The 14574-nt window shown below is 34.5% G+C and overlaps 5 protein-coding genes across 7 annotated transcripts in view; 3 read left to right on the top strand and 2 right to left on the bottom strand.

Moving 5' to 3' along the window:
• The first annotated feature begins 1362 nt into the window (after positions 1-1362).
• Positions 1363-3933, top strand: Obp10 (odorant binding protein 10). Its single transcript, XM_029312131.2, has 6 exons — positions 1363-1849; positions 2467-2554; positions 2822-2874; positions 3026-3182; positions 3580-3644; positions 3733-3933. The coding sequence occupies exons 1-6, from the start codon at positions 1790-1792 to the stop codon at positions 3748-3750; spliced, it is 441 nt and encodes a 146-aa protein (XP_029167964.1). The 5' UTR covers positions 1363-1789; the 3' UTR covers positions 3751-3933.
• A 1262-nt stretch (positions 3934-5195) lies between these two features.
• Positions 5196-6408, top strand: Obp11 (odorant binding protein 11). Its single transcript, XM_029312130.2, has 6 exons — positions 5196-5421; positions 5494-5584; positions 5798-5889; positions 5967-6069; positions 6142-6212; positions 6316-6408. Exons 1-6 carry the CDS (start codon positions 5344-5346, stop codon positions 6331-6333), a joined length of 453 nt encoding a protein of 150 aa, XP_029167963.1. The 5' UTR covers positions 5196-5343; the 3' UTR covers positions 6334-6408.
• A 90-nt stretch (positions 6409-6498) lies between these two features.
• Positions 6499-13255, bottom strand: LOC114938260 (BOS complex subunit NOMO3). The gene is made up of 14 exons (XM_029312125.2): positions 12835-13255; positions 12655-12754; positions 12075-12203; positions 11697-11863; positions 11429-11582; positions 10780-11185; positions 10422-10698; positions 9690-9871; positions 8974-9421; positions 8640-8832; positions 8427-8572; positions 8225-8348; positions 7783-8145; positions 6499-7689 (listed from the first exon to the last, which is right to left on the bottom strand). The coding sequence occupies exons 1-14, from the start codon at positions 13056-13058 to the stop codon at positions 6976-6978; spliced, it is 3627 nt and encodes a 1208-aa protein (XP_029167958.2). The 5' UTR covers positions 13059-13255; the 3' UTR covers positions 6499-6975.
• On the top strand, positions 12623-14492 carry LOC114938264 (CXXC motif containing zinc binding protein). Of its 3 annotated transcripts, XM_085481143.1 has the most exons (4): positions 12625-13082; positions 13170-13252; positions 13387-13551; positions 13640-14492. In XM_085481143.1, the coding sequence occupies exon 4, from the start codon at positions 13661-13663 to the stop codon at positions 14144-14146; it is 486 nt and encodes a 161-aa protein (XP_085337269.1). In that variant the 5' UTR covers positions 12625-13082; positions 13170-13252; positions 13387-13551; positions 13640-13660; the 3' UTR covers positions 14147-14492. The 3 variants fall into 3 exon arrangements, with proteins under 3 accessions (XP_085337270.1, XP_085337269.1, XP_029167962.1); XM_085481144.1 differs by having other exon boundaries at positions 12623-13252; positions 13645-14492; XM_029312129.2 differs by having other exon boundaries at positions 12625-13252.
• Positions 14273-14574, bottom strand: part of LOC114938261 (uncharacterized) — an 84937-nt gene continuing 84635 nt past the window's right edge. The window contains exon 10 of the transcript XR_003821040.2: positions 14273-14460. The gene's annotated coding sequence lies outside the window, so the exon portion shown is untranslated. The remainder of the gene's footprint in view (positions 14461-14574) is intronic.

Below are 14574 nucleotides of genomic sequence, written 5' to 3' on the forward strand. Positions count from 1 at the left end.
TTCATTTTGTCATTAGATTTTCATTGATAGTTAACTGCACATCTTTAACTGTTTAATAATGTGAAATGATATGAAGCAAGTAGTAGAGACCATCATTAATCGTACAAAGCGTTGCGATTAGATTAAAATAAATATAAAATTATATATATAGCTCCTTTCTGATATAAAATGTTAATAATGTTATATAAATTAAAACTGAACAAATTTTAATCTCTATCTTCTTCTCAATTATTCGTTAGATATTTTATTTACTTTTATTGTAATCCTTGTTTAGGGTACATATGTGGCATTCGTAAATTGAAGATAAGATTCTTCCTCAATCGTACCTTTACGAATGAAAAGAATTTCTCACGAGATGATTCGATATACATAAAACTACGTACGCGGAGATGAAGACTGAAGGAGCAGGGAGGGAGATGAGAAGAGTCATATTTGTGTCGACATCGTGTATAGAAGAGAGATTATGTAGGGTCGGATCGTAAACTAGTAACATCCGCCAATCAAATCTGTCTCTATCTACGTGTGTGACCTGGCCTAGAATCGAAAGCTTCTATGCTGAGGAGACAGTAATTTATCTTTGCGCGAATGAAAAGAGCGCAATATATCGCACATTCGATATGTATTCCTGCCACACGTATAGAACGTTTCTGACACGTGTTGCTTTAATCAAATTAATTAAATTTTCAATTAAATTAAAATTTAATTCAACGAAACTAGCTGTGTAAATCTAACGATCAATCAATCCCTTTAATTGTTCAATCGCGATGAAATTCCCAGCTCTCATGCAAAATACATGTACATAGAACATTGTATAAAATTCTAATAGTATTTAATTTGAGAATTTCGCACTAATTTTATGTAAAATAATTTCGATTAAATCAGCTGATTTTGTCATATGTTGTAGCTTATGATCTGCTGAACAAAAGATGAAATAGCCTAAATAATGGACAGTTATTGAGCTACAACCAGTCAAACATCTCGCATAGTTCAAGTTTTTTATCTATTATCAGTAGATCATAGTTATAACATATGAGAAAACCAGCTGATTTTGTTGGGATTCAATTTCATCTAGGATTTCATATAAATTCAAAAATTTCGCTTCTATATAAAATTGAATCTTAGTAAAATGCTGGTTTTCTCATATGTTGTAGCTTATGATCAGCTGAACAAAAAATGTAATAGGCTCAAAACTAAATAAAATAGACAGTGTCACTGATGTAACTCACTCAATTGTCCATTATTTAGCTTTGAAGCTAATACATCTTACACCTTTTGTTCAGCAGATCATAAGCTATAACATATGAGAAAAGCAGCTGATTTAACCGAAATCTATTTCACATAGGATTAGTACGGGATACTTTTTAAATCGAATCATATGAAATCGATCTGTAATTGCGCGAGGGCAGCGGACGACGAGAGTCAGAAAGAAGGAGATGAGTAGCTCGCGACCTGCTCTCGAATCACAGCAGCTCTTCCAGAGGGGCGCGCAGCTTCCATCTCTGTCTCTCTCCCCCGGCCTCTGGGAGAGCCGTACTTCATCCCGATCCCCCGACCGACCATCCACGCCTCTCTATCTCTTTCTTTCCCAGGTCTCCGATGTTCAGTCGCACCCTCGCCTCGCGCAAGGCGCGCACTTCGCACGCTCGTCAGTCGACACGCGCCGGAAACGTCGTCGGCAAAGGGAGCACGCACGCACCCATCAGCACCATCAGCAGCAGCAGCCGCCAGTAAGGAGTGAGATCCGCGAAGTGACATATAAGGACGAGAGATTCGCTCGGGATCATCAAGGATGAGGCTCCTCGCGCTCGCCCTGGGTTTTCTCCTGCAGGCGTGGATCGTCTTATGCGGGGTACGTACCGAGACGTAGACGAATCTAGCTTGAATCAGGACCATGCTCTTTCTCGAAAAGATCTGGCACAACAAAATAATTCATTAAAAAGAAAATTCGGTAAATTAATTAACGTGGACAATTTATTTATTCGATTATTATAAAGTCCTTTGAAATCGAGAAGTTAGAGCTGAATCTATATCTCTGACTCGATATAGAGATAAAGAAAGATTTTGTTTTTCTTCATTTCATTTTTTTATCTCAAATAGGGGATGAATAATAACGTGAATATTTTCTTTGCTATTTTCTATCTTGAAGAGAATTCAAATTCTTCATCCAGCATAAAAATATTTTAAATTAAAAGAAAATAGAGTATTACTGTCATTTTTTCTATTTTATTTTTTTTGTGTGAAAATCATAGAAAATGATTCTAGTAAGATTATATAAAACTAATATTTAAATAATTATTAGATACTTGGACAATAAAGATCAAGTGAAATAAAAAAGGATGCAATTACATTTATGAAATTTAGTGTTAGCTTATATATAGAGGTAAAGGTAGCTTGCGCGATTAAAAGCGTTTATCACGGCTGCAACTAATTAATCATCTTTTAGCATTGATCTCATCTCTTTTACAGACTAGACCCAGCTTCGTTTCCGATCAGATGATCGCGACTGCGGCCAGTGTCGTAAACGCATGTCAAACGCAAACGGGAGTTGCTACAGGTATTTTATTCAACACGAGAGAGTTTGTTCACCTCTCCAACTCGAAACTATCGATCGAATCTTTCATTTAATCACACATGCGGCGGCGCAATGTTAACACACACATATATATTACGTGTTATTCTGCCTCGAATTAAATTAACATAGAAAAATTTAAAAAAATTGACAGACACTCGAGTCGATTTTTATTCCACGGTAGTCTTAAAGAATTTATGATGCGAAATAATATGTAAATCAACAAGTATATATATTGAATCCTTCTTTCAGCCGACATAGAAGCGGTAAGAAACGGTCAATGGCCGGAAACACGTCAATTGAAGGTGAGTTGAACGCATGAATTGCCAATTATTGTCAATTTGACTGTAAAGAAATCCCGGAAATTCTATCTATAGCCAACAAAAATATGTAAAAGTATATAAGACGTCGAAGGAGAAGAGGATTAAATCTGATCTTTCTGATTTTCACACGCAGTGCTACATGTATTGTCTCTGGGAGCAATTCGGTCTGGTCGACGATAAGAGAGAGCTAAGTCTGAACGGTATGCTGACGTTCTTCCAAAGAATACCCGCCTATAGAGCCGAGGTCGAGAAGGCGATCAGCGAGTGCAAGGGGATTGGTAACTATTTGGGTATCTACTGCGTTTTCTTTTTCGTTTGTTTCTCCTCGATCGATTGCGTGTGCTCGAAACTTGCGGAACCGCGTTGAATCGTTTTTTTAATTAAAAAATAAATTTTAGTTTATCTATTTTATTTTATTTTTACTTTATTAACAATACTTCAAAATTGAAAGCATTTTCAAAACTAAGAAGAGCAAACTTGACAACTCAAGAAATATATAAAACTATGTTTTTAATAGTCAGCTGATGTGAATTCTTTAGTTTTGAAGACTTTCAATGTTCAATCGCAATTCTTTTAAATTTGTTTTTTAAAATTTTTTTAATATATTGTAAAATTTTATTTCGATTACACACGATCCTTCGTATCACGCCTCATGACATCTAATTAATTGTTAATTATTTTTCGCAGCCAAAGGTGATAATTGTGAGTACGCGTACACGTTCAACAAGTGTTATGCAGAAATGTCTCCGAGAGTAAGTGACTTTGAATCATCAAATTGAGAGAATCATATATATGCTTATATTCGGATTCGTCATCTTATGCACAATCTTCGTGTTTCAGACTTATTATCTGTTTTAATGAATCGCGGGAAGATTAAAACGGCAAACAGGAAGACCAAAGACAAAATGCTCAAGCTACACTTTCGCTGAATGTGTTGAGATGTTTTTACGTTTAAATCACTTTCCATGTAACTGCTGTAACGCGCCGTATTGCGTGAACCCTACATGATGGGTCGATGAAATAAAGAATTCAACGATCTAATCGATGGATGTCCTGATATATCCTACATCTTACCTTCTCTCGTCGCAAAAGCGCATGAATCGATTTTTCAAGAGAAGTAAAATTCAAATTTATTATAAAAATTACTATATAACGAGGTATTTAATAAAACGAGACTTGCAATATATATGTAATTTACATAAAGTGTCCATTGGAATGTTTGACAGATGTGAGTGATATAAATAAATTGATGGCGCTCTCGTTTGATGGAACGGAGTTTGATATATTGCGATAGTAGAACGTTCCAATTGCCGGTTGAGGTCATACTTGATGATCAAATGCAATGAAAGGAGAGGCCTACAACTATAACACACTTGAAACATTCATTCGCAAACGAGTCCTTTGTGACGATCGGTGTAGAAATAGCTGGACTTGTGCGCGCGTTCATAATCAGTAGAAAAGCTCCATCACTGAACGGACAGGATCCTCCCATGATGCTCGCTGCACAAAAGAGGAATCGTCATTATTAATTTTTTTTAGAAAAATAGTTAAATTTTTTTTATAAATCATCCTTAACTGGTCAGTCGCGAAAATCTTGTGCGATATACATAAAATTGTAAAAGATCAGGATACAAGATCCAGGTATTGTGTACGATATCTCGTATAACGCAAAGTTACACAACATACGGGATTGTGACTTTCCTCTGTGACCGTAATTAAAAGGCAAAAACGTTTGATTTGATGCAATATTGTAGTATATCCTGATCTAAACGTCAGAACGCCGTACATAATTTTGAGAAATACTGAAATTACTAACTCTACGGAACACAAAGAGATTATTGTTAATTAGTTAGGAAGCGTTGGACTTTGATAAGTTACAATTATACGTATGTTTACCGTCACGCATCTCGCTTGTGCTACACCGCATTATGCAAAGTATATCGCAAAATTCTTCCTGATATTTTTAATTACATCTCTCAAGCTTTTTCCTCTTTCAAAATTTCGATTTTTTCAAATTTTCTTTTCACCAAGAAATATCTATCAAGAATAATACTAATTATTTATATATATAGAAGTTCCTAATTTTCTGTAAAAAAGCAAATAAAGAATTTTAAGAATTTATTTGCATGTTAAAATTTTTTCCATATATAAAACAAATTTCAATTAATTAAATGCGAATAAAATTTTATTGTTTATAAAATTGATTTCTTCCGCATATATTTGATGCATGCTACTTTAATTTCTTTGTTGTTCGCAATTGGCCAATTGTAGTTGATTTTTAGGGAAGTATATCTTTACCAGGCAATTATTATCTCCCCTCCTCGTGCCAGATGGATTCCTATAAATTCTCGATGATCCTGCATAGCTACGCATTTAGTAATTTTAGACGAGAGAACATTTGTGGCCGAATACGAATTAATCGCGTGTGCGTGAAATACAAAAAAATATAAAATGGCAAAAGAAAATGTAATACTTATTTGTGCCTCTCTCATTATTACGCAACTCGTCATGGTTCATTGTGCCGACGACGTGAGTACAAATTTGAGCTTTAAACTTGTGAGAGATCTTCAAATCGATCGCTGAAAAATAATATTTTTATAGGACATAGATTGGACTACGGTTCACGACGAGTTGAGAAAATTGGCTGGAAATCTGCGAAAGAAGTGCACCGCTGAAATTGGCGCGACAGAAGGTGAGTTTTCAAAATGTTATATTTAATTAATTAATTCAATCTTACTCCGGTATTCATTAATAAAAAAAATAATTATCAAAAGAAAATGATTTGTTTTTCACATCTTTCTGTATCTAATTCATTATTTTATCTATATATGTATACCTAATTTACATTAGATCATCTGACAAATGATATAATATTAACAATTTTAAATTGCTTTTTAAATGGCAGAATTGCTAGCAGGTGCAGAGTTAGGTAATTTTCCAACAGACACCAATACTTTGGCATGTTACTTTAAGTGCATCATGGAAAAAGGAGGAGTGGTAAAACAAATTTCTTACAAAGCCTAAACGTGATAATACAGATTGAATGATTAAAACTCTGCTTTTTTACTTTTTAGCTGAAAAAGGATAACAAGATCAATTTTAAGCTCTTGATCAAAATGATGCCGATAGCATACAGGAGCATTGGAAATGAAATGCTCGACCAATGTCGCGATATAAGCAAGTATCATTATTTATCGAGACGTTCATATTAATGTGATACAAACCAATCAAGTTTTACATTGTTTTTAGCTGGTGATCCTGGTGACAAATGTAGCCTACCTTTGAAATTCAACAGATGCATGTACACCGCGAATCCTGTGGTACGTAAAATAATGCGAGATAAATATATTCTAGTTGCATGTATAAAATGTTAAATATGTGGTATACAATAATTTTTACTGTGCTATATCTCACTTTTTTCAGGCGTACTTTGTCATCTAAATATTGATAATAGGAGTAAGAGCCCAGAGCATTTTATCCATAACTTAAAATTAAAATAAAGTACTGACAAATATATATATTCCTCTATTCCTCGTTCTTACATTAATTTGTAAGATGAAGTAAAATGTTTAAAAGAATAAGTATCAAATAAAAATTATTCATCCATTAAAGTAAGAATTAAAGTAGGAACGTTTAATAACAATTTCATAGATATATATAATAGCAATCTTTGTATATACATGTATCACTTAACGATGTTAACGATTTTTACGTATCTCTGACAATGTGATTATTTTCGTGAATAATGCTTGCATTTTAATGTGTCATTACATTAAAGTATTATTTTTTATTATGTAACATCGTCGTTTTAATCTATCTACGTATATAAATACTAGTAGTTCTAAATACATCAAATATTGAAATGATTTTTTTTTCCCATAATGCGCGCGCGCACACACACACACATACAATCGTCGTGACAAATATTGACAAGTGACAAACTTCTCATAGTCAGAACAAGTGTAAAAAACATGAATGAGATAGAGGATCTTTAACACCTTCGATATTTCCCTTTTTTTGAGCTCATCAAAAAAATACACAATAAACAAAAGATGATTGAGCTGATGACAAAGCCAACGCGACTTATGTCTTTCGCGGTTTCGTCTTCCTCTTGTTAATATTCATTATTTGCTCAACTATGATATCGTCCGCTCTGGGATCGATGGGAATAGCTTGAACGGGTGTTCTAGAACTCGGCGCAGGTTTGGACCGTCTCTCGAGCAGCGCGTTCAACCAAGTCCACAGTTTCTCGTGATTGACAAACGCTAATCCAACCATCATAATAAATGGCAGTGCAACCACCGACGTCTGATTCATTTCGCTCTGATCGATCTTCCGCTCTGCGTTGAACGTCAGCTTGACGTATTTAAACGACGAGTTCGCCTCAAAGTAGACCGGAATGGTTCGATACTTGTGCACGGCTTGCGACAGCGAGGATTCCAGTTGCACAAAGTATTTTCTGCCGTCAGCTTGCAATGGCGGGAAGTGCACCAGGAAACCAGCGTTATAATTATTGGTATTCTTACTGGTGGATTGTTGCACATCCAGTTTCGAGATATGTACCGGCGAGTCCGGAGTGTCCTCCCGACACAGCTTTACCTTAATCGTGCGGTAGTGTTCCGGCTGGGCGGATATGACGTGTACCGAAACGTCCGTACGCGAGATCGGATGAAAGGCGATCAATCGTAGGCCATGAATGTCCTCCTCCATTGGCTGCACCAGCTGAGAAGTGGGACTCGTGCGCTGTATATGGGAGTTACTTTCTACGTTCAGCTTCAGATGGAAGGCATAGGAGCACTGAAAAATTATAGAAATTAAATCATTATATGCAATGTTCATAAAATAATTGAAGACATCCACTAGATAAATGTAAATAAATTAATGAATTACCGTGGGCTGGAGACCACGGATTCTGAAGTTGCCGTTCTCCTCGGTCGTAGCCTCCTCTTGGAGATTGGAACAGTTTCCTTGACCTTGAACCTCGACTAAGAGACCAACTTCCGGCTCCCCATTCAAGGACGTTACGGAGCCGTAAGCGCTATACGCGACTCGATTACCGAAGAGGTTGACTTTAACAGTTGCTCCCTCCACGACGTTGATCATCTTTGATGGCGGATCGAAACGATATTCTTTCATCATAGGCCGAAGATAATACTCGCCCGGAGATAGTGAATTAAATATGAATTTTCCATCCTCATTGGTTATACTGTTCTTGCGATAACTTTGACCGCCAGACAAAGAAAGGAGCACACCCTATGCATGATATAAATATGATGTTAATTATATTTTTTATTCTATTTTCTATTTTTATTCGAATAGTTTTCGAAAATACCTGCAATGAAGAGTTGTCAGCGTGGTCAGAAACTTGCACGATAATCTCAGCTAATTTATGTGCTAAAAATACTCCTTTAGCATCAGGTCCAGTGATCACAAAACCTTCTTTTTCAGCTGTAACACTAATATTAAGCATTTATTATATAATTTTTTTATTGATGATGATAATAGAAAAATAAAATTATTATCTTGATATGTACCTATATTCAATTTTTCCATCCAAAGGGCCAATGCTGTAAGTACCATCCTTCTGTGTAACTAATGTGTGAATCGGAGACTCCTTATCTTTTCCAAATATTTGAATTGTTACACCTTCCAACGGTGGAGATATTTTTCCGGCTATAATCTGAATAATTCATGAAAATATTTTAAATATTTTAATATTTTATATTTATATATATAATTTTTTTTACCTTTCCTAAATCACCGACAAAACTTGCAATGTCATTATGACAATCATCCACGCCAAAGACTTTCAAGGACGGCGGATTAAATAACAAAATGTTAGATAGTGGAGTGATAGTGTACGTATTATCTGTTTTCGCCTTAAATTCAAATTCGTATTTGTACACATTGTCTTTTTTTATTGGTTTCAGTGGATCGATCCTATCCAAAAAATTAATATACAATAATATATATGCATTCCAAAATTAAGTGGACATTACGTATAATTACACTGGAGTATAATTAAATAGAAAAAGACATCTAAAGATGATAATTTATCGGAATAAATGCTGAGTTACTTACGTGATGCTGTCGCTTGCGTCTTCGATTTTTACTTTGAGATTATTTTGCGCGCTTGTGCATATAATATTGCCTCTGTGAGTATGTTCGGCGGAATTCAGTAAAATTGGAGAGGGATTGCTCGTGTCCCAAACGTAGGAAGACTGCTTGTATACATGGCAACCTTTTGGGACGAAAGTGTACGCTCCAGATTTAGGCACACAATGCCTCGTACTGCCTTTGCTCAAGGGTAGAGTGATCAGTTTCGTGTTATTTGGCTCGGAGTATTCGACGGCGGTGTCGTGAGAAGATATGAAAGTGATGGAGAAGCCGGTTTGTTTGAACGGCGGCACTTCCGCCCGTTCCGATGTTATCGAGATTCTGTAACTAGGATTTTCCCAGCAAAACACGTCGTTGTCGATCAAGATTTCATAGTGGCCGGGTAACACGTCCGTGAATTGATACTGACCATCTGCATATTGGAAAATGACTTTACACACAAGAAGGTAGCATCATATCGAGATAAAAATATGTTACTGCAATAACAAATACGATATTATATAGTTCTTTAAAATGACAAACTAATTGTCAAGCTTATTACAAAACAAATTCGAATTATAAAATCGAACAAGTTATATTTCTACTTTACAAAAAAATCATATTTGTTACTGCAGCTCCAATTATATTACATCGTTGAGAGAAAAAAATTCTATCCTAAATAGAGAGTTTTTTCGGTTTACCTTTAGCTTGCACCGTTTTTATTGTAACTCCATCGAGTATTTTTAATGTGACAGAAGCTTGACTGCAATCTGTCCGTGGCAAACAATTTACCGTCCCTGTTAATGTGGCTTTCAATTGCAAAAAATTAACATCGATAATTGGTTGGGATGTTACATCAATCGTTTGTTGTAGTGGATAAAATCTGGAACAAGATAATGAAACTTTTTATATATTTATAATTCTACAGGTATATAATTATACATAATTTATTATTAATTTTTTATTATTACAAGAACAACACAAGTGTACGTTACACGCGTGTCATTCCTCAATTTTATATTAAAAAGATTTATATTAAAAAAAAAATAATATAAAATTTATTTAACTCCATTAATCTCTTTTGGCAGAAAGCAGCTCATCAATGCGTTATTTGCTAATTATGTTTTAAAATAATAGAAATAAAAAAATAAAATATGTTTTACATAATATATTATAGGTATTTAAACTTGAATAATATATTATGCTAAATACCAGCTAACAATAGAAGTTCTTTTCAAAACAAGCCTAAAATGAATGTCCTAAGACTTATAGAGATCTTAATTTTTGCAATTAAAGCTGTAGAGCTTTTCACAAAAATTAAGCAAACTATAAGTCGTAGAGCATTCTCTGCCTGGGCACGTTTTAAAGCTCTCTTCAAGCCTTATAAAATGAGCCCTACATACATTTTTATATCCTGATTTATTTTTACTCACTGCAAGCCCTTAGTTTTCTCTTCCGTGCTCACAATTACGCTGAGTTGATATTTATCCGGTGCAAGATACACAGAGTACTCTCCCGTTCTCTCGTCAGTGTTGAGTTCTTTGTAAAACGTAGCGGCTGTGTTCTGAACGGATAGTTTGCGAAAGTGTAAAGTCCCCTTCGCAGAGAGGGTTACTTTTCCCGAAACTTTGTACGCCGAGGGTACCAGCACCGGAAGTTCGGGGGAGGTTGGCGAGATTTTAACTGTCTTCTCGCTAAACTGTACATTTGCTGAAAGGAATAATTTGTCGATATAATTTCATTAAGTCGTCTGCCTTAAAAAATGCTTCGATAAGAAAAAATTGTATGTACCAGACTCGGCTCTGAGCGTATACTGGCCAGCTTTCATATTATCCAACACATATTTTCCATTTTTATCGGTCACTGCGATTTCTTTTTGCGACAAGAATATTTTCGCCCCGGGCAGAGGATCGCCATTCGTGGAGCTACGAACAAGGCCGCCGACCGTGAAGCCGGTTACCTTAAAATCTTGGGCAAGAATCATGCTGTTGTGGCCAACTTTGAAAGACAATTCCGGCGGTTGAACGTCGAATTTTGTTTGGGCGCCAGCATAGTGCGGTACAAGCTTATAATCGCCAGGTGACAAACTAGGAAATATAAATCTACCGCTGTTGTCCGAGGTCATGTGACAAAGAAACTTCTCGGATTTGAAATCTCGAGCTATTGGAGTAGTCTCACACTTCTCCGCGACACCATTCTAAGGGAAAAGGGAAAAAATTAATTCATATAATTATTCATATAATTCTTATTTTATAAAACTTATTTTTTATAAAAATATTATATTAAAAATATAAATTTTATAATTCTTATTTTATAAAAAAATTAATTCACACATATAATTCTTATTAATAAAACACTTGGAATTTTAATTTAAAAATAAAAAAATATAAACTGCTAAATATTGAAATAATTATGATGAAAAAATTAAGATAAACCTTACACCAAAAAGAATGAAGGATACACCAGCGACTGGGTCATTTTCACTGCTGACTTTGCCGCTCACATCATATCCAGATACCACTAGGCTACCATCCGCGAGTTCTGTGTTTCCCTCTTGTACAATTACTTCAACTTTACTCTTCTTTATTATCCAGCTGATAAAAATAATCAAAGTTGTATTCTCAGTTTTTGTAGGTAATTTTTTATCTTGGAATAACTTTTCCTTTTGACTTGGAATAAATTTATCATGCATAGTATTATATACTTACGTAGGATGAGATGCAACAAGTGTGTACTTTCCAGGTTGAATGGGAGTAAAGTAAAATATGCCACCTTCTGCTGTTACTGTTGATCTAATAGGAACATGTTTATCGCTGTCTGCATATAAGGAGATGGTAACACCCTTAGGACCAGAGTTAGTACCTAAACTAATTACCTAAAATATATAAAACAATATTAATTGAATGACTTTTTTATATTTAATTTTTTATTAACTTATTATCATATATAGAAATCAAATAAAAATTATTCTTAAATTATTTGTATTAAAAGATGAACATTTGTTTCTCAAATATCTCTTCTAACAAAAAGAGAAAAAAAATAGTACTTAAAAAGTATTAATAAAGAAGTATTTAAATAATACTTACACGTCCTGTAATACCAAATCCTTTAAATACAAAATTAATATCTTTTCCTTGACTGCAGTCATCTGAAACACCATCTACATTCAACGTTACTTCCGTAGGCTCAAAACTCCAGCCTCTAGGAGGATCTACCTAATAAATTAAAAAAAGATAGACAATTTTTGAATAATCTTTTATAACATATTATAAATTCTGGTCAACATTAATCAATTTAACATATTGTATTCTTCCAATATATTACAATCTGTCTCTCTTATATTTAGGACAAAAGAAAATTTTAATATCATCAATTATATCGAGACAAATTTACACTATAATATTTTTATACTATAACAATACTATCTTTTTCTTTAATAAATATAATGAATTTTTATAGTATATATATTGATAATATATAATATATATTTCTGTATAAAAAATTGTATATATTAGAATGTATTATGTATATATATAATTATATATTAATATAATATATTATATAATATAAATTAATATATTATATAATGAATAATTATAATTCAGTATCAAAAATGTTTAACCAATGATGTTGTGCAACGGATGATGATGCACCTTTTCAACTCACCCTCAACGTGTATTCACCCTTATCGTACAGGGGTAGAAAATAATACCCAGTATTAGGCGCGCATTCGGTCTGATCCTTCAGACTTCCCGTCTTCGTGTACCTGGCGAGTTTATATCATAAATCTCATGATCCAAGCAATCGTATCAGGGTAACCTCTAAAAAGCAAAAGCGAGTACTCACAGTCTCACGTGCACCTTCGTGAAGTCAATGTCGGCGTGACTCTTCAGAAAACCACCGCATCCTAGAATATCCTGGGCGACAGATAACGTCGCCGAAGAAACCAGGAGGAGGAAAATCAAACTTTGCCAATTCGAAAGCATGCCGATCAGCTGTCTTACTCGCGAGGTCAGAGGACGGACGTCAAAGACTCCATCTGTCAGATCTGTCATCAGATCCACCTTCATACAACTTATCGCGGAGCGATCTCTGTAATTTAATTACGCAATTTAATTATACGATTCCAGTCAAAGAATCACCCAATGTGATATTATAATAATGTAATAATGCCTCTGTAGCTAATCAACGAATACGCGAGATTACAACGCGCAGGTGTATAATTTTTTTAGAGCAGGGACCAGGAACAGCTGATTCCTTTTAGGTGCTCTTTTTTACATATCTTTTATCGTTTTATCAAGTTAAATAAAATTATTGTAGATCTGTTTATCTGTAAATGTTAAGATATCTCGCTTGACACTTGAAATATATCTTGTGACAGATAATTTATAATTTCAGAGATTGAAGACTGAGACGTCTGGAAAAATCTAGCCTCTTGGGCTATTCTCTTAGTTTACTTTTGCTAATCAAATAATCCCAAAAATACGTCGTTTATATCTACAAGCAATATGACGCTTTATAGGAACTGATATTCTAATTTATTAACAAAAAATCTTTATACCTGTAAGTAAAAAAAAAAAATTCTGTCAAACATATTTGGCTCTAGGAATAATTAATTAATTATGTAATTAATATCTGTTTACGATGTCAGGGTAGACCTTCTACAGTCATAATGGTGAAAATAGCACTGCAGATTACATGTAGACTAGACAACATCGAGGAGCTGAGGCCATCTGGATCTGAATTCAGGTGGTGCCTGAAGTTCACTTGCTGCAACTGCGGAGAGACATCTGACAAGTGGAACTACGTCTCCTCGGACGACCCAGTACGTTCAGCAATTCGTGGCAGTGGTGTCAGTCACTTTGTGAGCAAATGCAAGCTCTGCTCACGAGAGAACTCTATGACGGTACTGGAAGACTCTATCGAGTCTTTCATAGAGAACGATCAGGGACAGTTTAAGACTATTGTTGTATTCGACTGCCGAGGAATAGAACCAACTGACTTCTCCGCGAGAGAGGGATGGGTGGCCAAGGCTGCAGGAGGTAAAGAGTTTGATGAGATAGACTTGAGCGAAGGTGAATGGGAGGACTACTGCGACAAGACTATGCAACCTGTTGGAATATACGAGATCAAGCATAAGTTTGAAAGAATTAAGTAGATACACAAATTATACACGTACTTTAATTGCCTAAATTTTCCAAGAATTGTTTTCTTATCACTCAAAATAAAGCGATAACGTATCTATTGAGTGTAAATATGTAAAAATACGATATTAAAATAACGATTTTCACGCTTCTTTAGCATTTATTATGCATATATAATTAAAAATTATATATAATGTTGTATAATATATAAAATATATTGATATAAAATTATAATCTCGTTGGATTTCAATTGAATTGTGTGAATCTTTGGGCTACGTAGAGTCCATATTTGCGATTTCCATCAATAGGCCTTTGTGTGTATCTGCGCCTGTAATTAATAAATCAATGTCAGAAAAATAATTTAAATCGTACTTTATCATCATATAATAAATAATAATTTTGTTATACCGATTCTATAGAATATAGAAGATTATATCCTGTT

The sequence above is a fragment of the Nylanderia fulva genome, unplaced genomic scaffold (genome assembly GCF_048542155.1).
Source record: "Nylanderia fulva isolate GAGA-0341 unplaced genomic scaffold, ASM4854215v1 Scaffold17, whole genome shotgun sequence".
Lineage (NCBI taxonomy): Eukaryota > Metazoa > Arthropoda > Insecta > Hymenoptera > Formicidae > Nylanderia > Nylanderia fulva.

What these genes read in the sequence shown, in the direction of transcription:
- Obp10 (XM_029312131.2), top strand. Translation starts at nt 1,790, where the DNA reads ATGAGGCTCCTCGCGCTCGCCCTGGGTTTTCTCCTGCAGGCGTGGATC. An exon ending in CGTGGATCGTCTTATGCGGG is followed by an intron (nt 1,850 to 2,466) that starts GTACGTACCGAG and finishes TCTCTTTTACAG; the next exon opens with ACTAGACCCAGCTTCGTTTC. An exon ending in GGGGATTGGTAACTATTTGG is followed by an intron (nt 3,183 to 3,579) that starts GTATCTACTGCG and finishes TATTTTTCGCAG; the next exon opens with CCAAAGGTGATAATTGTGAG.
- Obp11 (XM_029312130.2), top strand. Translation starts at nt 5,344, where the DNA reads ATGGCAAAAGAAAATGTAATACTTATTTGTGCCTCTCTCATTATTACG. An exon ending in TGGTTCATTGTGCCGACGAC is followed by an intron (nt 5,422 to 5,493) that starts GTGAGTACAAAT and finishes ATATTTTTATAG; the next exon opens with GACATAGATTGGACTACGGT. An exon ending in TCATGGAAAAAGGAGGAGTG is followed by an intron (nt 5,890 to 5,966) that starts GTAAAACAAATT and finishes TTTACTTTTTAG; the next exon opens with CTGAAAAAGGATAACAAGAT.
- LOC114938260 (XM_029312125.2), bottom strand. Translation starts at nt 13,058, where the DNA reads ATGAAGGTGGATCTGATGACAGATCTGACAGATGGAGTCTTTGACGTC. An exon ending in TACGCTCAGAGCCGAGTCTG is followed by an intron (nt 10,699 to 10,779) that starts GTACATACAATT and finishes TATTCCTTTCAG; the next exon opens with CAAATGTACAGTTTAGCGAG. An exon ending in GACGCAAGCGACAGCATCAC is followed by an intron (nt 8,833 to 8,973) that starts GTAAGTAACTCA and finishes TTTTTTGGATAG; the next exon opens with GATCGATCCACTGAAACCAA.
- LOC114938264 (XM_085481144.1), top strand. Translation starts at nt 13,661, where the DNA reads ATGGTGAAAATAGCACTGCAGATTACATGTAGACTAGACAACATCGAG.